Raw genomic sequence first — 20,907 nt, 5'->3', positions numbered from 1 at the left:
AATAAGTCAGTTCAAAAATATGTTGATAACAGCCAGTTAAAAATAAAATATTTCCTTAAGGACTTCAGTTCTGCTAGTATATAATAAAAAAATACTTGATTGCACAATGCTGATCCTAAACATATGTAAATAAAAATAGCACCATGAGATCATGTTCCATGCCATGGCTAGTTTACCCCAGGAGAATTAAATTCTTCCTGGCCTTCCACTCTGAATAAGTGCAGCCAAGAGGCAAGAAACCCACATGGGAGAAGGAAATTAAAGTAAGGGCAATTATTCTAAAAAGTGAGGAACAGGTAGGGAATTAAAAGTCTACAGTTTGACTTCATTTAGCTACACTCTTAAAAGTACAAATTAAATTGTACTTTCTTGAATTCACATAGAAGGAAGAAAACTCAACAAAAATAGCTGTTTTTAGAAAAAGACTCTATTTCTTCCCCCCACCTCTTGACAAACATGTCACTCCCAGTTAAATATGGATTATTTTCCCCAAAAGACAGCTTCTCACAGAATTTTCCTTGTACTTTAAATTGTAAGACAAACCACGGATTATACAGTTCATTGTTTATCTTATAAAAGTCAGAGTAATTGGCATCGACCCGTGGCATCTATTGAACTTTTTCTGTAATAACCTATGGCTCATAGACTGCATGCAACCCTAGACAGCTAGTAAGGCAGCCCAACAAAACTGTAAACTTTTAATATCATTATGTGATTTATATACATTAACTGTATTATATATTTTACATGCGACTTCATTTAGTGCAGCCCTGGCAAGCCAAAAGATTATAGACACTCATGATCTAGATAAATGTTTCCCAGGTATCTCCGTTAATTTAAAAGTTAAATTTAACATATTTTAACCTGAAACACACACATTCTTCTGGTACTTATCTCAGGTGAAATATGGTCCAGAGGTAGAATGAAGTGGCCTGTTTTATTCTGAACAATGAACCCTCTAATCACCTGCAGCTCCCCTAATTTCCCAAGTAGCCATTAAATCCAAATAGAAGATGTTTTACCCTTTGCTGTTCAACCTACCTTACAAGCATTGTTACTGTGAAGAAAATTAGGTGGAATGACTGCTGTATATTATATCTTCAGCTCCCATACAAGGGCAGGATATAAATCTAATCAATAAAATCTGGTTGTGGGAGGGGGGAATTTTGATCTGGATGGGACAACCATAAGGGTTACACAAAGATGGAGTACAGTACATCAGTATTTACTGTTGCTTTATAATAACAAAGTAAAGGCAAAAGTATAATCAAATGAGTGCTTAAATATATTCAAAAGCACATGAGAATGAAACCAGGTCTTTCCCAAACTGTGAGGTCCTCTAGATGCATTGGGGCTACCTAGAAGAGAGTTCTCAGACATGTACCCTCAAGTACACAAATACTCAAGTACAAATGCATTCCGTGTCCATGGACATGTTTTCTCATTTATCAAATATTGTACATCACTGTGATAGTCATTTTCTGAACTTTTTAAAGATGCTAATAAGTATTATAAAAGATTCCAATACCCATAGTAAATTTAATCTACGAAATCTAAATATAGACATATCTGCAGAACTTCACATCATCCAAATAAATCCTTTGAGGATATTATCTGATCATCAAACAGAAGAATAAAAATGTCAGAGATGAACGGCAGCAAAGAGAAAGGACCATAATGTCCCTGTTGGCTCTGGACATGATGACCATTACTTGTGTTTTCATTTCTGCTCTACGATTTGACAGGTACAGCCTTTTCACATCATCAAAGAGTCTTGTGGGGTTTTTGTTTGTTTCCATGCCTTGGTATACTGCTCATTGCTTGACTTTCTCTTCTAAAGTGCAAAGGTTTTTCGTGTGAAACCACAAAATGAAAAGGAAGTAAGCGTCATGAAATCCTTGCCAAGCCTCATTAAGGTGAGAAAATTTTGCAATTCAGATCCTTTGTGCCCCTTTAAGGAATTTTGTAAAATACATGATTGTTCAAAAATATATGAATATTTTCTATTTATCATAGTATGTGTGTGTGTGTTCTTTTTGCATCTACAGAAACCTGGATATATACATTCAGTATAGATTCTTTGACTAATAACCTGTAAGCTTGACTGTAACCTTGTTGCTAGTATCCTTAAGATTTATATTGACTGTTTCCTAATATGATTTGATTGCTTATTTGTTCCTATGACTACCATTAAGTGTTGTACCTTATGATTCTTGTCGAATGTATCTTTTCTTTTATGTACATTCAGAGCGTATGCACCAAGACAAATTCCTTGTGTGTCCAATCACACTTGGCCAATAAAGAATTCTATTCTATTCTATTCTATTCTGTTCTATTCTATTCTATTCTATTCTATTCTATTCTACTCTACTCTACTCTACTCTACTCTACTCTACTCTACTCTACTCTACTCTACTGTAAAAGAAAATAGACTCTGTTGAATGCTTCCAATTTTTTTAATATATAAAGGATTGTTAAAATGGTAGTGTATATCCACAATTAAAACTTAATTAAAGCAGGAATGGCTCCCCAATATACAATATATCACAAGGCAGATTTAGACAGCTGGGCTATAGTTCAACAGTTACTAATATTTAATACAAGGTTTAAATATTTAAACTGTGGTTAGTGGGGATGCCAGTGGAAGAAAGAATATATCAATGTTATTTTTTTCTTTCTTCACTGTTTTTTATTTCAATATGGGAGAATGGAGGAATGTAACATCTTGCTCTGTGAACTTTTTTTTTGCCTGTCTATGTTTGCTTTTTTCTGTTTGGAAAAAAAGAAACAAAGTTTGGAAAAAAAAATGGATAAAGAAAAAAAAAAGAAAAAAATGCCTAGTAAACTCAATTAAAAACCTGTCCTGTATTCCAAAGCCTGTATGCAATATCTTCTTATTATACTTGCACATTTTTTTCTTTTCTGCAACAAAGATTTCATTCATCATATATTTTAAAATTTCAAACATCTAGATGATGCAACAGAAAAATTCTGACCCAGAAATTTAAAAGTAAGTTAATTTCTAAAATTAGAGAAATAATGGATATTAGATCGCATTGTAGTGAAGGGTGACGAAACACCTATTTTCTTAATAAGCATCCATAAACATACTTGTGATGCCTACCTGAAATTACTGTATAAGAATGAAGATGCAAACATTAACAATTGCCCATATAAATATCCTCACTATTTCCTATGGGTTTATTTTCTCTCCTTATACAGTACTTAAGAGAATTAGATTCATGCCAGGATGGCATTAAAAGCCAATTTGAAAGATTCACATTATCTTAAAGTCTCTTTCAAGTTTAGTTGGATTCCTGGTGATTTCATGGATGTGCAGTTCGTGTTGTTTTGTTTTGTTTTTTGCACCAGTACAAATGTGCTTTTCCATTATTGGGATGTTTTTATTTATTTAGAAAGCTTATATAACTACTTACTTTAATATTTGCTAATCCTAGGCATCTAAGAGGTCTCCCATCCAAGTACTAAATAGGCCTGAGTCTATTTAACTTCGAAGCCCAGACAATATTGACTACACAATACCATCTTCTGGGACTGTATTTTCATTTACATACAGAAACTCTTCTCAGCCTAATATGGCTTTTATAAATCACAAGGGGGAAACTTAAAAAGCAATATAGTGTATATAATAAAAAAATAGGTATTCGTCAGGCTTTAGCCATTTTCACGTTCTTTTCATAACTCAGTAAACCCTGATTTTACTTCTAGACAAAGAATGCTTTATAAGTAGAATATAAACACGATGAAAAGCCTTGACATTTTCATGGACTTTCCTTTGACTTGCCTTATTGCCTATGTGTAATGTGGATTTAAAAAAGAAAAAAAAAACTCTTGCAAGTCAAGGTCTTTAACATGCAATGTCAAATGAGAACCAAATAAGAATAGCCAGAGTCCAACTCTATCATTCCAATTGAATTACACTGCTAATTACGTTATTAATCTAATACCATAAGGATTCCCTCTGCCTTTCCATTACGAAAGGCCAAATCCGTGGCAGAACTTGACGATAGAATGCATTCTTAAAACTAAGTTGCCTTCCAAGAAATACACAAAAGGATAAGACTGTTTGGAAAGTTCTCTTCCTGGCTTAATTTAATAATTAATTGTCATTAGGATTCTGAGCTGATTTACAGAAGGACTGAATAAGCTGCAATCTTGAAGCTGCTTATTGCTGTAAACCATGTTATGGGCCCCAGAAGTCTTTAACAGTACTGATTTTTAGCTTTCCATCATGATAAATGTGCAGTAGAATGAAAATAAAACTACAGAAAAGGACAGTCCTGTCTATCAACATAACAAGACCACTTTGGAGCTCCATGCCAACACCTACCCACTGGCCTTCCATGAAATCTGCCATGGATCCAATGGGATCCTTAGGCATTTTAGTCCAGACACTCAGATTCTTTCCAAACTATTGTTCAGTGGGCCACAACATTTGCCCAACAACTTTAACATCGATTCCCAATGGAAAGCCAACATAGGAAGACATATAAATGACCCCACAAAAAAAGATGTCACATCAGCAATGGACAATCATGAATAGGATTGCACCTCACATGTCATCTGCCAGGAATCTCTGTATAAATGGGGCATAGCAGCCTCTCCTCAGTGTGAGTACAGGATCCCATATGTAAATCAGAACATGACCGTATGGAAGCTGAGAGTATATGCCAGTCCAGTGTTTTATTTTTTAAATATAAACAATGCTGCGTTTCAATGGTTAGATCAGTGGTGGGTTTCTAACGGTTCGCCCCAGTTTGGGCAAACCAGTAGTGGCAGAAGCAAGAGGTGCCGCCCACCCTCCCGGATGTCATCACGGACGCTCTGCACATGCACAGAAGGTTCTGAGCATGCACAGAAATGCCACATGCTAGCAAAGCGAGCACGCACACGCACGCGCTCCCAATTCCGAACCGGTAGCGAAGGTAAGTGGAATCCACTACTGTGTTAGATGACCTAGAGCCATTATTGGCGAACCTATGGCACGCATGCCGGAAGTGGCACACAGAGCCATTTTTCTGGGCACACGAGCCGTTGCAAAGCTCACCTGAGGCTGCACATGCGTGGGCGCCCCAGCTAGTGTTTAGGCCTTTGGTGCGCATGCACGCAATTCAGGGGACCCAGCTGGTCTTCGGAGCTCTCCTGTGCAGGTGTGTGTGTTTGCGCATGTGTGCAAGATGACTGGTGTGCAGTGCGCACATGCGCAGACAGCATTTGCACGCATGCATTGCGTGCATGAAAGCTGCGCCCATGAGCATATGGTGAGATTGTGCATGCAGCGCACACTAGTGTGCATGAGTGAAAGCTGTGCGCATGCACAGATGGTGCGGTTGCGTATGCAGCACATGGGGAGGAGCCATGCATTACCACGGATGGTATGCAAGTGCGTGCAGCGCATGAAGCATGTTCTTGTTTGGCACTCGGTAAGTAAAAGGTTCGCCACCACTGGCCTAGAGATTGGTATTTGAACATAGATCTTTTTAACATTTATATTTTATTGTGTTTTACTAGATGAAATGTTAACTTGTATTGTTAATCCATGTAGGATATGTCATACACTAAATAAATAAATTAGTGGGCTGATTGCACAGCAGATAATAAAGGATTCAAACAGCAAGGTTTAAAAAACATTTCCTTGGTAAAGGCAACTTTGTCAGCACAACAGGGTCCTGATAAATACACAACCAAGCATAGAAGAAGTAGGGTCCCTGCTCCCCCACCCCAAAAAAAAAACTGTTCTGTTTCATCTACATTTCTGGAATAATATTGTCATCTGGTGGCTTTGCTAGTTCATGGGACTTCCACCATAATTGTTGTATATTCCAGCAGCTGTTGCCTCTCACCCTGTGGGGGGAAAGAGAATGCTAGGATGGAAATGTCTTTTTTGAAACTCTGCCCACTTTCAGCTCTGGTCCTGCCTATTTTGAGCTCTAACATGTTAACGTTAAAAATATGAATCCAAATAGTTTTCAGCTAACTTTACTATGAAAAGATATCCCAAATCTAGCATAGTAGTAGGAACAATGATTGCAAGTCATAGTTTAATTTTTGATTGTTTAATTAAAACATTATTTACATTATTTAAACGCAAAACCAAAACACAATGAGAATAAAACAAGAAATGAAAACTTTCAGTTTCTTTCTCATAATTGCACTCAAGAAGAGAAAAGGTAGCCTGAAATTTGTCCAGGCTTACTATCACTATATTATTATTTGCTAGGAATGTATATATATTTTATTCAATCTATATTTTTAAGTGATTCAGTCTGATTCCCAATTCAGGGAATAATAGATCAGAATGAATTGCTTCAGTTTTCAGTTTCCAAACATATGGCTTTCAGAATCTTTTTAATATTACAAAAAGCTTATATTTTAAATATATATTAGCATATAATTGAGTTTTTCTGCTGTTGTAACAGAGGCTGAAACAGGACACAATGTATTTAAATAAAGCTAAAATTGATTGGTATGTGGTCGTTTAGAGTCAAAAATGACTTTATGGCACATAATCCATTGATCAGAAATAGATTTACTTTCTGTCTTCACAAAGCATTCAACTACATTACATATGAACTTGTTTTTGTCTTCACTGTCTCCATATCAGATAAAAACTTACCTTATTTAACAGATGAATTATTTTCCCAAATTCCCAAATTATACCAATCAACAATTAGTATTTCGAAGTCTTTGCCCAAAACTGAACTTAGTTCTCCTCTCAGAAATAAAACTGAGGAGAAATAAATTTCCCAAGAGGTTGAACAGCAGCAGATTTGGGGATATAACTTTCATTTTCATTCAATCACAACTCTTTGTGCATTTCTTTCTGGGCAGGTTGATTTTTGGTACCCAGATTCGGCACTGCATATAGTCAAACAGATGGAAGTAGATTTCCATGTCAGTGCTGCACAGAGTAATACTGTTGAGAGAGTCTTGAAACAGAATGGCATACCTTATCAGTAAGTTAAACTTCTCTATTTTTCAGACCTGTGACTATGCACTTTTGAAATTGCGTAGAGATTCCACACTCCCGGGATATGTCTATGTAATATAAAATTATGAATCAATGTATTTCAATTAATTAATTCTCTCTTATTAGAAAATAGTATTCTTGGATAAGAATGATAAATTGCTCTTGTTCACTATAGCATCCTTGCTGGGAAAAAAAGCAATTCTCCTGGATTGTGCTTTCACAAAAGCTCATTCACAGATAGAGTATGGCTGCAGGACCAACATGCAAAATTCCCTGTAAAGTCAATTTGAAAGATATCTGAAAAGAAGTGTGGCTTCTTTTTTAAACAAATTATCTGGCCTACTCTAACAAATACGAATGTTTCAAATACCACTGAAAGCAATGAAACAGGTTTGTCACATCTAAGCCTATTGCCAATTTGAGGATCAGATTTAAGTTGGCTGGGTGCCATGATATGAAAGTTGTACAAAATCTGCATGCAATATGCATTGAATAATTAATGTATGTTTAAATAAATATACTTATATAAGTAAGTATAAATAAATAAATAAATAAATAAATAAATAAATAAATAAATAAATATACAGTATTTATATAAATATAAATCAAAGTCTGTAGATGACATTTTTGTTGGTGTGGATTTGACTAAATGCAGGATATTTCTTGCTGTTCTGCATTGTTTTCTTTATTGTTTTAACTTGATGTAAGCTGCTCAAAGTCATTCTGGAGTCCAAGTGGCTTCTAAAATGCAGAAATAAAATGAGCTCAGGCAGAGTATAATTTTCTGATATATTTTTTTTCTTGTGTAGAATAGTATTTGACAACCTACAAGAAGACATTAAAAAGCAGCTTGATGGTGACAAGAACGATGGACACAGCTATGAAAAATATAATGAATGGGACAAGGTACAAAATTTATAGGACATTCTACAAAGGAAGCATTCTTCAGCAGAAAGAATCCCAAATTACCAGAGACACTGGGAAGGGGGTGTGGTGATGCAAAGCTTAATGACACTGGATTTGTCAGCCAGAGATGGTCAGCATTCCAGCAGTTTTACCCATGACACCACATGGCGGAGTGAGTTCCTATCATTTGTCCCTAGCTCCTGCCCACCTAGCAGTTCAAAAGTATAGATGCAAATAGATAAATAGGTACCACTTCAGTGGGAAAATCTAGCAGTGTTCCATGAAGGTGCCGGACCTGCCTAGATTTTTCTGAGGTTGGCGGAAGAAAACATAGATCACCTGACATCCCTCAAACGCTGTTAGCCAGTTGGTACAAAGCTAGTTCACCCTCTGTGGCATACAGTGGGTAGCGCACATGCATGAACAAAATGAACTAGCAATTTTAGGCTGCCAGTATTACTCTGTGATAAAAAGCATTGTAGACTTCCCTTGATATGTACACCATATACTAAAAAAAGAGAGAAAGAGATTGGACCATTTGTACTTATTTGTAATTTTATTTGAGTTTGCCACTTGGGTGTACATGCACTTCATTCTCTGAAGCATGATGAATGCAGTTGGTGGCTAAAACTGGGCCTAGTTTAGACTATTACCTAAGGAGTCTATCAAAAATGTATGCAAATTTTTTTCACACAGGATTGGACATGTATCTTTTTAGTACTTGGCTCATTTCATGCAAGGATTAAGCTTCAGCCACAACTACGTGAATTGTAGAAATCACCCTCTAAGAATATTATTCCATTGGCCATTTTTCTTCAAAGATTTGTCACTATGTTTACAGATTCTATTCTTCTACTGCATTTACCAGAAGCTTCATCTAAAGCAGTGTTTTACAAACTTGGCAACTTTAGTCTGTGAGGACTTAAACTCTCAGAATTCTCCAGCCAGCACATTGTCCAACTAAAAAAAAATTCATTTAATTTCATGGGCTGCAGGTCATTTCATCAGATGCTTTTCCAGCATCCGTTTTTTTTTTAAACCCAGATTTCTGATTGGACTGCCAGAATTGCAAAAAGCAACTCAACATTGGTTTCCCGTATCCAGATTGGAAAGACATTTGAAAATCGACCCATCTTCCTTCTTCAGGTATTAAAACCTTTTCAGGAAAATAGGCAAAGAAATTGTGTTGAAAAACTCACCCTCCCAAATTCACCACCCATATCTGGAGAGGATTCAAACAATTATTTCATTACTTCTAAAGCTAGCAGATTACAGTGAGTCACTGGTCTGTTGCATTCAGAAGAGCCAACAGCAAATATCTCAAAGTTACATTGATCTTATATAAATGCATTTGGGATCTTCTAGCAGAAGATCCCAAATGCAGGAAAATTATTTGCATTTAATGAGACATAATAGCCAGACAAAGACAAAGACAAAGAAAATTAACCAGAAAGAAGGAAGTGGGTATCCTTCCATGGTGTGAAAACATTACAGAGTTTTCTCTGAAAACTTACATAGAATCTTTGATATGACTTGCACCAAAGCTTTAACTGTTATTACATGAGAAATAACAAAATGCCCCTCTCTAAAGACATTGAATCTAATGTAGGGTTTCCTGCCTAAGCAAGGGATTGGACTAGAAGATCTCCAAGGTTCCTTCCAACTCTGTTATTCTATTTATTTGTATTAGTAAGCGTAATTGATTCAATCTGAGTTCTTCTGCCAGCTCTCCACAAGATGAAGTTATGTATCATGCTAAGCAACCATGCAGTTTGTTCAGTTTTAGTTTAGTACTGTATTCCACTAGTCCAGCCATCTGATTAATAAATCATAGTTGGTTTATGGTCAAGTACGCAAGAATATTACTTTTTTCTGAACAGAGGACCAATAAAATACTCCATACCTCATTATATTTTACGTAACAGATGGGGTCAGAATGACAAAAATTATATTTTCTTTCATTTCATTTACAACACATAAAATTGAAATTAATTAAATATATATAATACAATTACTTCCACATATATAAAAACATTCTGCTTCCATCACATTGAACATTACAAGTGAGCAGTAATTTCTGGAGATCTTTCAAGATCATAGCTGCCCTGGGGCTTAAGGTTGTGCATCTTTGGCTTATTGTGTCATTTTGCTCAATATAATAAGCATGACATGGCAACGCAATAATAGAGTCATCCTGCTCTTTCAATGAGAAAACAACAGCAAAAAAAATGACTTGCATGTATGTTTTTTCATACGAGAATTAGAATGAAACTCTTAGAAACTATTTTTTTTTCTTATTAGCAAAGCCATTTAAATACATTGAAGTGTACGTTCTTAAAAACCTTTTTTTTATTTTGGAAAAATGTTTTCAAAGCAGATCGGAAATAAAAGTGGAGAAGGAAAGGCCATCTTCATGGATTGTGGTGTTCACGCACGAGAGTGGATTTCTCCTGCCTTTTGTCAGTGGTTTGTGAAAGAGGTTAATTAACAAGGTTTTTTTTTTGTCTTAAAGTTTGTTAAGAGTAGCCTTCCCCTGCTCCAAATGTGTTGAAACAACTTTTAGTATCCCTGGAAGTTCTTACTCATTCACAATTTTAGTTAGTTAGTTAGTTGATGATAGATAGATAGATAGATAGATAGATAGATAGATAGATAGATAGATCAATTATATCCCACCTTTATTATTTTTATCATAACTCAAAGGAGCAAACATACCTAACGCTTTTTCCTCCTCCTATTTTCCCCACAACAACAACCCTGTGAAGTAGTTGGGCCAAGAGAGAGTGGCTGGCCCAAAGTCACCCAACTGACTTTAATGGCTAAGGTGGGATTTAAACTCACGATCTCTTGCTTTCTTGCCTGGTGCCTTAATCCCTAGGCTTTGATCTTTGATCTGTTGATCTCTGCATGTTCTATAACTCCCAAGATCTAAACCCTTGAATCCCACTAAATGAACAGAAATGTGAATCTCATTTATGTATTCTCAAAAAAGTCCATCATGATTAATATGGTAAATAGATTCTGTAATGTATAAAGTATGATGAAGAATACTGCAATTTTAGATATACTTTTTTTTTGTACATAGAATCACAGAAAAAAATATTTTTTTCTTAAAAAATTATGTTTTCTAAATTATCAGGCCATCAGCACCTATGGAAAAGACAGAGACATGACGTACATATTGGATAACATGAATTTCTACATTGTTCCTATAGTCAATATAGATGGCTATGTCTGGAGCTGGACTCAGGTATTGTTCATACTTTTTAACAACATAATCTCTGTCTAGCACCTAAGACATGTTCCTATGCTCCTTGAACCAAGCATTCCAATACCATCAGTTAAAGATCAACTTTTATTTTGAGAGGCAAAAAAGCATATATCAGAACTCCTCTCTCTTTGCCGGTTGTTTCAAAAGATGATAATCCATAATTTCACAAAGCTTTGGGGGGGTGGGGGTTGTTGATAATCTGTTAGATTTTAAATCCTGCTGGCCTTCTCGCACATTTTTAATGCATCTAGATCAATAGATAGCCAGCTTTGTGTCATATACGGGAAAATAGGGATCTGTGACCCAGTGGTGAACTCCAAATTTTTTTACTACAGGTTCTGTGGGCATGGTTTGGTGGGCATGGTGTGGCTTGATGGGTGTGGTAAGGGGAGGATACTGCAAAATCTCCATTCCAATCCCTCTCCAGGGGAAGGATACTGCAAAATCCCCATTCCTTCACCACTCCTGGGGGAAGGATATTGCAAAATCTCCATTCTCACCCCACTCTGGGGCCAGCTAGAGGTAGTATTTGCCAATTCTCCAAAATGCTCAAAATTGCCACTGCCGGTTCTCCAGAACCTGTTGGATTTCACCCCTGCTGTGATCCCAGAGCTTCATAGGATCCTCATCCCTATTTTATCATCTTAAAGACCACTTTAACTATGAAATGCAGAATTTTCTGCCATTATGAAATGAACATCACTTGATGATATTTCAGTTCTGAATACAATAGAAATTTTGCATACTAAAAAATGTATTCAGTGTATTCATTTGGTCAAAAGTAGAACAGCCCACTAAAATGAGTTGGAAAAAGTTAATTATAACTAATCCAAATCATTCATTTTTGTAAACTACTTTTAGTCTTTATCCAATCCCACTTCATGTGTCATCTTACACTTGCTGATAAGAATGAAAATAGCTATTGAAGACAACAAAACAAAATTATCATATTTTTCGGAGTATAAAATACACTGGAGTATAAGATACACCTCAGTTTTTGGGGAGGAAAATAAGAAAAAAGCTCAGCCTCCGGGATGGATCGGCCTCCGGGAATACCCCCAATCAGCTGTTCCCAGAGGTGAATTTTAGCAACAGATTCCTTGATTGTGAACTCTGTGCCTTGCTTTTTTTTTTTTTTTTTTTTGCTTTTTTTTCTGCCTCTGAAACTTCTGAAACTCTGTTTCAGAAAAAAAAAAATTTTCTTGCCTCTGAAAGCCTCTGAAACAGAACTTCAGGAAAAAAAGCCTCTGAAGCTCTGTTTGGGGGCTTCTTTTCTAAAGCTTCATTTCTGATGCTTTTTTTAGCCTCTGAAATCTCCGTTTGAAAAGCTGGGCAGGGCTACATTCAGCGTATAAGATTCCCCCAGATTTTCACCCTCTTTTTTGGGGGAAAAAGGTGAGTCTTATACTCCGAAAAATACAATAATAGAAAGCAGAAATGATTGCAAATATTTATACTACAAGGCACAGACAAGCATAACCAAAGATATGTAATATGTAGATCAAAATTATTAGCAATACAGTAATATTGATCTATATCCATCTACTGTTTATCTATTTCTTTCTATCTATCTATCTATCTATCTATCTATCTATCTATCTATCTATATCTATCTATCTATCTATCTATCTATCTATCTATCTATCATTTCATAAAACTGTAACATAACTCCAAGCCACCAGATTCATCTTAGTTCAATATCTCTTTTAAATTATATATATTTACTTCAGATCTAATTAATTCAACCAGCTTCTAGCCAAAATCAAAGAGACTGGAGAAAAAGAAAAGTTGTATGTGGCAACATGAGCAGTTATGGGTGTTTCTAAAAGGACACATATCTGCTCCATAAACTGCGTTGGTTGCTAGTTTGCTTTTCAAGATGCTGGTTTTGACCTTTAAAGCCCTACAAGGCATGGGGCCAGGTTATCTGAAGGACCACCTACCTTTCCCCAGTTATTTCTACCCATCCCATCAGGTTCAGCAGGAGAGGCATGTTGCAGGTTCCATCCATTGAAGAGTTGACCGGAGATGAGCCTCTTCAGTTAGGCGCCTGCTCTCTAGAACATTATCCCTCCTAAAGTGAGATTAGCCTCAGTCGTTGTGGCCTTTTGCACAGTTCCCAAAACATGGCTTTTTTTATCAGGCCTGGAGATTCCTTGAGAGCAAAGAACCCAGGCATTGTTTGCACCAGGAGTGCAATGTAAAATTTGTTACTTCTGGTTCTGTGGGCGTGGCTTGGGGGGGGTAATGTGACTGGGGGGTGTGGCCAACTTTTTTTTTTTTTCCACTTTTCAAAGCATTTTTTCTAATGCTTTGAAAAGCCTCTGCTGATCAGGCAACTTAGCTGGGATCGTCAGAGATGCTTTTTAAAAAATGCCTCTCTGACGATCAGGCAACTCAGCTGGGATCATCAGAGACTTTTCAAAGCATTTTTTTTACCACCTCTTCAGCCAAAAGGTTGCAGGAAAAAATGCTTTGAAAAGCCTCTGACAATCCCAGATGAGCCATGCGATCCTCAGAGGATCATTTTTTTTGTTGGAAGAGGTTGTAGAAAAAATGCTTTTAAAAGTAAAAAAAAAAAAAAAGCCTCTGATGATCGTGCAGCTCAGCTGGGCATGGGGAGGGTTGCAGGATTTTTGCTACCGGTTCTCTGAACCACCCACCACCATCGCTACCGGATCGGGCGATCCAGTCCGAACCGGGAGCATTTCACCCCTGGTTTGCACCATGTATGACATCATAAAATTAATCCTTCACAAACTTGTTTTCCTTATGTTTGTGATTTAACTGGTTTAGCTGGTTTTTACATTTGATTTTAGTGGTTTTGTTATATGCAGCCTGCGCACGCACACACACACATGCACACACACACACACACACACACACACACACACACAAAGACACTTTTACAGGATTCTTAAAAAGAAGTCTGAAGGTTGGCGTTAGGGAGGCTGTTGCTTGGGTCTTGGTCTCTTTAATATCCTAGCACTAATGAGAAAAGACTGCAAAGAATTTACAGTTGGACAAATCTAAATGCAGTTAGATTTCACTGAATGTGGTTACAGTTACTAAGCCACAGAACGTTTCTATCAATATAATATTAGTAGTGAAGCAGGGGTTGGGTGCTTAGTAAGACCAATGACCTGCTGAATGGATATGTGTGGATAAACCATGATTGAGAAAACTAATGAATTAGTTTTACTGCCATGATTGAAGCATATCTAACCATTTTAGATACCAATCTTATAAGATTAGATCCTGCTAAGGCAAAAACCAGACAGATTTAAGGCCGCCAAGAACTGCATCAAGAAGCAATTAATTCAGAAGGACAAAAATAAGGCATTCTTGGATTTAAAGCTCCTGATTTTTTCCTAATGTAGTAGGAAATCTGTTGTTCTATATGCCTAGTTCTAGGTTTGAAATACTGTACATTTTAATCTAGTCAAACCATGCCTTTGAAATTTCTACCAGGTTAAGGCCAAAAGTCAAGATAAGCTGTGAAGTGTTAAAGATCAGTTTAATCAGGGAAACTTGACAGAACCAAAGCTTAGATGGACCTTTTTCTATTTATAAAGTCTTCATTAGGGACATTTGTCTAATGGATCTGAGGATACTTCTCTTCTTCTCTGCATTCTTTTACAGAGCACTTGAACAAACTTTTTATCTGAACTGCATAGCAAAGAGTTAGCAGCTAACCAGCGGAATCAGGCTAGCAAACAAAGCTCACTCAACACACTGTCCTGCTTTTCATTGCATTGCCTTTCTACAGACAATTAGTGCATTCCACTTATATTAGTATAAACAAAGAGAAAACATATAGAAATATATATGGGTCAGATTGAAGTCCCTAAATGATTTTTGTCCAACAGAATCGTTTCTGGAGAAAGAATCGTTCTAATGCATCCCAGAGTAACTGCATTGGTGTTGACATCAATAGGAACTTTGATGTTGCATGGAGTAGTAAGTAGCCTTTATAACATTATGTACATCTACATTTTATTTTCCATATGACTAATCCAGATGGTGTTTCAGTAAAATTACTTAGATTGCCACTAGACCTTTAGAGCAAATCAAAAAAAGTTGAATTGAAAATAGCATGTTTAATGAACTTAGGAACTAAGATTGAGTAAATATTTCATTTTTATTATCACCAAAGTTGTATTTTCATCAATTTCATGTTGGAGATAAAAGAACAGGCCTTTATTTTTGTTATTCTTATAAAGCAGTACATACATTTTGGATACAATTCTTCAAACAGGACTGATAACAAAAGCACCATTTTAAGGAAATACTAGAAGTGAAACTATATTTAGTGTGGAGAATAAATTGTAAACAGTAAAACATTAACTCTTTGCTCTTAATAAGAGTAAGACAAGTTATAATACAACACTGGAAAGGATTAGGATTATGGTAGAATTTTAGACCTGGGCTTTATAGGAAAAATAAGCTTACTGACTAATATCATTTAAAAAAGATGCTGGAGAAAGTTTATTTTTATGCAGATAGAAATGACTCTATCTCAAGTATAAGAGATCCTCCATTAAGAATTTAGAAGCTTTGGGGAAAATAAAATGTATTATAAAATTTCATACTTTCTGTTTTCCTATGTAACTCAAATGCCTATAACTGTTCTGACCTCCATACCAAGTCCTAAACTATGGAGGAAACTGTTTTAATATTGGTTACCATTGTACCATACATCGAATCAGTGTTGACACTCATTTCTTGACTACTGTGAGAAATACAAAACTCTAGACTGTTATTCTTCCATTTTAATTTATTTATCTAAAGGAGGTAAGGTAACATTGTACACTTCCTAGAATCCTATTGCAATTTGTCACCAAAACTTAGTGACGTAACTTGCCCTCAAAATTGTAGTGCTCCCACTTCCAATTAAAAGGAAATAAACCCTTTCTTTTCTTCATTTTTTTCATGCTTTTATCGTATGTGTTTAAGTGTGTTTTAAATCTTTTCTGGCTGATCAAGATAGTATTTTAGTTTTATACTGTACAAGCTATTTCTCTGCAATTTTTAAAAAGTCTTTCACTGCTATAGGTTAAATGCTTTGTTAAAAAAAGATGTTGAGACTCTAGAAAAAGTTCAGAGAAGAGCAACCAGGATGATTAGGGGACTGGAGACTAAAACATATAAAGAACGGTTACATGAACTGGGCATGGCTAGTCTAGTGAAGAGAAGAACCAGGGGAGACATGATAGCAGTGTTCCAATATTTGAGGGGCTGCCACAGAGAGGAAGGGGTCAAACTATTTTCCAAAGCACCTGTAAGCCAGAAAAGGAACAATGGATGGAAACTGAACAAGGAGAGATTCAACCTCGAATTAATAAGGAGAAAATTTCTGACAGTGGGAACAATCAATCAATGGAACAGCTTGCCTTAGGAAGTTGTGGAAGCTTCATCACTTGAGACTTTCAAGAAGAGTTTGGACTACCATTTGTCAGAAATGGTGTAGGGTCTCCTGCTTGGGCGGGGAGTTGGACTAGATGACCTACAAGGTCCCTTCCAACTCTGTTAATCTGTAAACCTTTATTAGTAATCTCTATGGTAGCCAGAGTCAATTTAACTGTGTAATAAAATCAAAGTGTTCTTTCCACCGACAGCTGCTGATTCTTCCAGAAATCCCTGTGAAGAAACATATTGTGGATTTGCACCAGAATCTGAACCAGAAACTAAAGCAGTTGCCTCATTCATCCGTAGCCATCTTTCTTCAATCAAGGGCTACCTCACCATGCATTCCTACTCTCAGATGATATTGTTCCCTTTTGGTTATACTTATGAGAAGACAGCAAATTATAATGAATTGGTACGAAGGCATTACAGTTGTCATATTTCCCAACATTTCTAATTTGACTCTGCTTTGTGCTCAACCAACATAATTCTTTAGTAATTTTGAGATGGAATCCCATCTTGTGTATCTATCAAAGAAATTCACATCCAGAAAACCTAGGACTTCATTTGGCTTGTCATCCCCACCAAAAATGAATACCAAATTGTTAAATTTAATGTGATGAAAGAGGAGAATTTTCTAAATATATGGCAATTGATTATATGAACATACTTTGCATTACCTATCAATAAATTAAATCAAGTTTGATTTTTGCCCTGCCTCCAATTTACTTCTTTGTCCTAGGAGTTTAATCCCAAAATCCTACTCAAAAACCAAGTGTGACTCTCAATGTGGAAAAAAGAATCAACACTCTTTCAGCTTGAGTAGGAAAGGTGAGAAAGGCCCATTTTTAATCACATATGGCACTTTCTGACCTGCCAAATATATCCAGAATATCCAAGCATGATGAAATCTGCATTTCTCAGAATTTTGATATAATTCAAAATGTTCTTACAAAAATTGCACACTAGGAACATTAGAACTACACACTTTTAGAACAAGCTAAAATTAGAACAATTCATGTGAATATTTGTGTGAATTTTTTTGCTGAATTCATAAGCAATGGAAATGAAAAAAAATGAGATCAATAAGATGAAAAATTCAGTGAAGCATAATTGAGGTAAGCAAAATTCATCCAGGTGTTCTAGATTCTGTGGCTCAAAAAAGTATATAGGAAGCTTACTTTTAAGACCTATGTATTTTGCTTCAATTGATGCTGGTTTCTTCTTTGTTTGATACTAGAATGAACTTGCAAAAAGAGCTGTCAACGCTATAGCCAGCTTGTATGGTAAAGTGTATAAGTATGGAACATCAGCATCTACTATCTGTATGTATTTTACACATTGTCAAAAGACATATTACATCCTTTATAAGTCACACTGGATAGTGATAGGGCTTTCTTCCCCTGAGTAGAAGAAAAAATAGTAGCATGGAGATGTAGCACTTGTGGGAAATACAGGTAGTCCTTGGTTAATGATCATTTCTTCAGCAACCATTTAAAGTTACAATAGTGCAGGGATCTTATGGCCGGTCCTTGAAGATGCTACCATTACAGCATCACTGCAATCAAAGATTGCCATTTGCAAGCTTCCAACAAGCAAAGTGAATGGAGAAGAAGGCAAGTAGTTGCAAGTTGCATTAAGTTGCAGTCACTTGACATTGTGCTTAATGACAGTGTACAATTCACTTAATAACCACAACCAGAATTGCCATCTTAAATTGGTCATATGATTTTTCACTTTACAATGTTGGCATTGGAATTGCCAATCTCAGTTATGGTCATTTATTGAGGACTAACTGTACCATGGGTACTATTCAGCAGGTTCTGAAAGGTTCTGGAGGACCAGTAGCGGAAATTTTGAGTAGTTTGGAGAACCAGCAAATACCACCTCTGGCTGGCCCCAGAGTGGGGTGGGAATGGAGATTTTGCAGTATCCTTCCCCTGGAGTGGGGAGGGAGTGGAGATTTTGCAGTATCCTTCCCCTGCCGCACCCACCAAGCCATGCCCATAGAACTGGTAGTAAAAAAATTTGAATTCTACCACTAAACTGTACCATCTACAATATAGAAGATGTATTTTTTCAAAGAGCTGTTGGGTTTATGTTCTCATAAACCCAATGCAATCTCTCTTGTAACTATGTGCAAATGAAGCCACCAAAAGAGTGACAAATAAGAAGATCCAAAGGTTTAGGTATCCTGAAAAGAGCTTATCTTTGACTTTTTTGTGAGGGCACTAAATAGGGAATGGAGAGAGGAAAAACAGATCAAGATGGCTAAAACAGTTGCGGATCAAAATGGAGATAGCCAGTAAATGCATAAAAGTCCATGAGTGAAAATGGATGATATCTCTAAGAGATTAATAATAGATCAATCCCACATTACTGATTTCAGAAATGTTTATTTGTTTCTCTCCTTTTAGAAAAGAAACTATGGCAAGTGAGCCATAACAATTGTCTAGTAATTAGACTTATATACTGCTTCATAGTGCTTTACAGCACTCTCTAAATGGTTTTCAGAGTCAGCATATTGCCCCCAACAAACTGGGTCCTCATTTTACCCACCTCGGAAGAATGGAAGGATGAGTCAACCTTGAGCTGGTCAGGATTGAACTACTGGCAGTAGGCAGAATTAGCCTGCAATACTTCATTCTAACCACTGTGCCACCACAGCTCCATAGAATTCCTATAGCATCCTATATAAACTGTTTTTCCATCTACCTCAATTTTTATTACTGGCAGCAGCTTTCCAAGTTCTGAGAGGGCTTTCATAATTTATGATTCCTGATCCTATTTTTAAAATGGAAGTAACTGATCTTAAACATTTGACTTTCCTCATGGCCTCCACAAATGAACAACAATCTCGTCCTCTTAAAATTATTCAAACATCAGTATCTTACCTTCACGTTTATTGTTTTGTTTTTCTTTCTCTTTTTCCCCTGCTATGTTTCCTATCATTCCATTTGTTGTGTCTTGCTTTACAGATCTTTCCTCTGGTTGTTCCGATGACTGGGTATTCAACCAGGGAATCAAATATTCCTTCACCTTTGAGCTTCGTGATAAAGGCAAATATGGATTCCTTCTCCCTGAATCCCAGATCAAGCCAACTTGCCAGGAGATAATGCTAGCAGTCAAGTTAATCGCCAGTTACATCCTCAACAAGACTTTATAATTTGTACTAACTCTTTTGGATGCATTATAGATGTTTGGAAAGTAATAAATTATCATTTATTACATGAAAAATATTTGTTTTGAGTTTGAAAGCTCTTTTGGGATCTGTGGTCCCAAGTCAATGCAAAAGAAGGCATTTCAGCTTCTTCAGTTTCAAGCATAAAATATAATTTCATAAATATTCTTCTTGCAAACTTCTTTCTAATTATGAGACAGCAGATAGGCATTCCAGAAAAGAGCGGTATTTATATTTATCTTCAATAACTGTACAAATTCTTAATTAAGGGAATTGTATAGTTTTGGTTACTGAAAGATGTACCAGTTAAGACAACTTGAATTAAATGACGTATGGTATATATTTTCTTAGAATTAAATACAAACGTAAAGGGATTTTGTTTTGTTTTTATGATTGTTTTGAATGAAAGTCAAATGGAACATCCAGTCCCTCATTAGAAATCAAAATGAAGGGAGGCTATAGTGTAATTTTTGTAAGATGCACACAACCAAATAATATTTTGATATCTTGTGCGTCCCTTAGATTAAGTGGATATTACCGTATTTTTTGGAGTATAAGATGCACCTTTCCCCCCCTAAAAGGGGGTGAAAATTTGGGTGCATCTTATACACCGAATGTAGCCCCGCCCACCCATTGGCCCCCACCCTTTGGCCTCTGCCTCCCAGCAATTTACCTCCTTGTAGCAAGCAGCAAGAAAAAATAGACCATTTCAGCTTCAGCACAGCCTAATTAGCACAAGTTGATTGCCAATTACATCAGTCTCCTGACTCTCAGCGGTTTCATGCTGCAGGGATTGCCATTGCCTATTGCTACATGGGCCTCTGCTGCTTGCTGCAAGGAGGTAAATTGCTGGGAACACATTTTTTTTCTTGTGCTAATCAAACTATGCTGAAAACGAAAACGAAAATAAAGCAGGCTGTTTGCTGTTTGCTGCAACGAGGCAAAATTGCTGGGAGGCGGAGGCAGAGGCAAATTTCTTTTTCTTGTTTTCCTCACCAAAAAAGGTAGGTGCATCTTACAGTCCGGAGCATCTTATACTCTGAAAAATATGTAAGTGGAAGAAGCCACTTAATATTCAACCTAAAAATAAGGAGAAATTTTCTGACAGTGAGAACAATAAATCAATGGAACAGCTTTCCTTCGGAAGTTGTG

The 20,907-nt window shown here is 36.4% G+C and overlaps 1 protein-coding gene across 1 annotated transcript; it reads left to right on the top strand.

The window, feature by feature from the left end:
* The first annotated feature begins 1,677 nt into the window (after positions 1 to 1,677).
* On the top strand, positions 1,678 to 19,740 carry LOC139317938 (mast cell carboxypeptidase A-like). The gene is made up of 11 exons (XM_070945118.1): positions 1,678 to 1,745; positions 1,841 to 1,916; positions 6,853 to 6,977; positions 7,801 to 7,897; positions 8,942 to 9,043; positions 10,275 to 10,376; positions 11,037 to 11,147; positions 15,038 to 15,128; positions 16,787 to 16,989; positions 17,815 to 17,899; positions 19,553 to 19,740. Exons 1-11 carry the CDS (start codon positions 1,678 to 1,680, stop codon positions 19,738 to 19,740), a joined length of 1,248 nt encoding a protein of 415 aa, XP_070801219.1.
* The last annotated feature ends 1,167 nt before the right edge of the window (positions 19,741 to 20,907 follow it).

Source organism: Pituophis catenifer, unplaced genomic scaffold (genome assembly GCF_029215685.1).
Source record: "Pituophis catenifer annectens isolate HBS135680 unplaced genomic scaffold, rPitCat1.0.hap2 SCAF_6, whole genome shotgun sequence".
Classification (NCBI taxonomy): Eukaryota; Metazoa; Chordata; class Lepidosauria; order Squamata; family Colubridae; genus Pituophis; species Pituophis catenifer.
The sequence above is the reverse complement of the archived record's forward strand: the minus strand, read 5'-3'. Positions and strand labels throughout refer to the sequence as shown.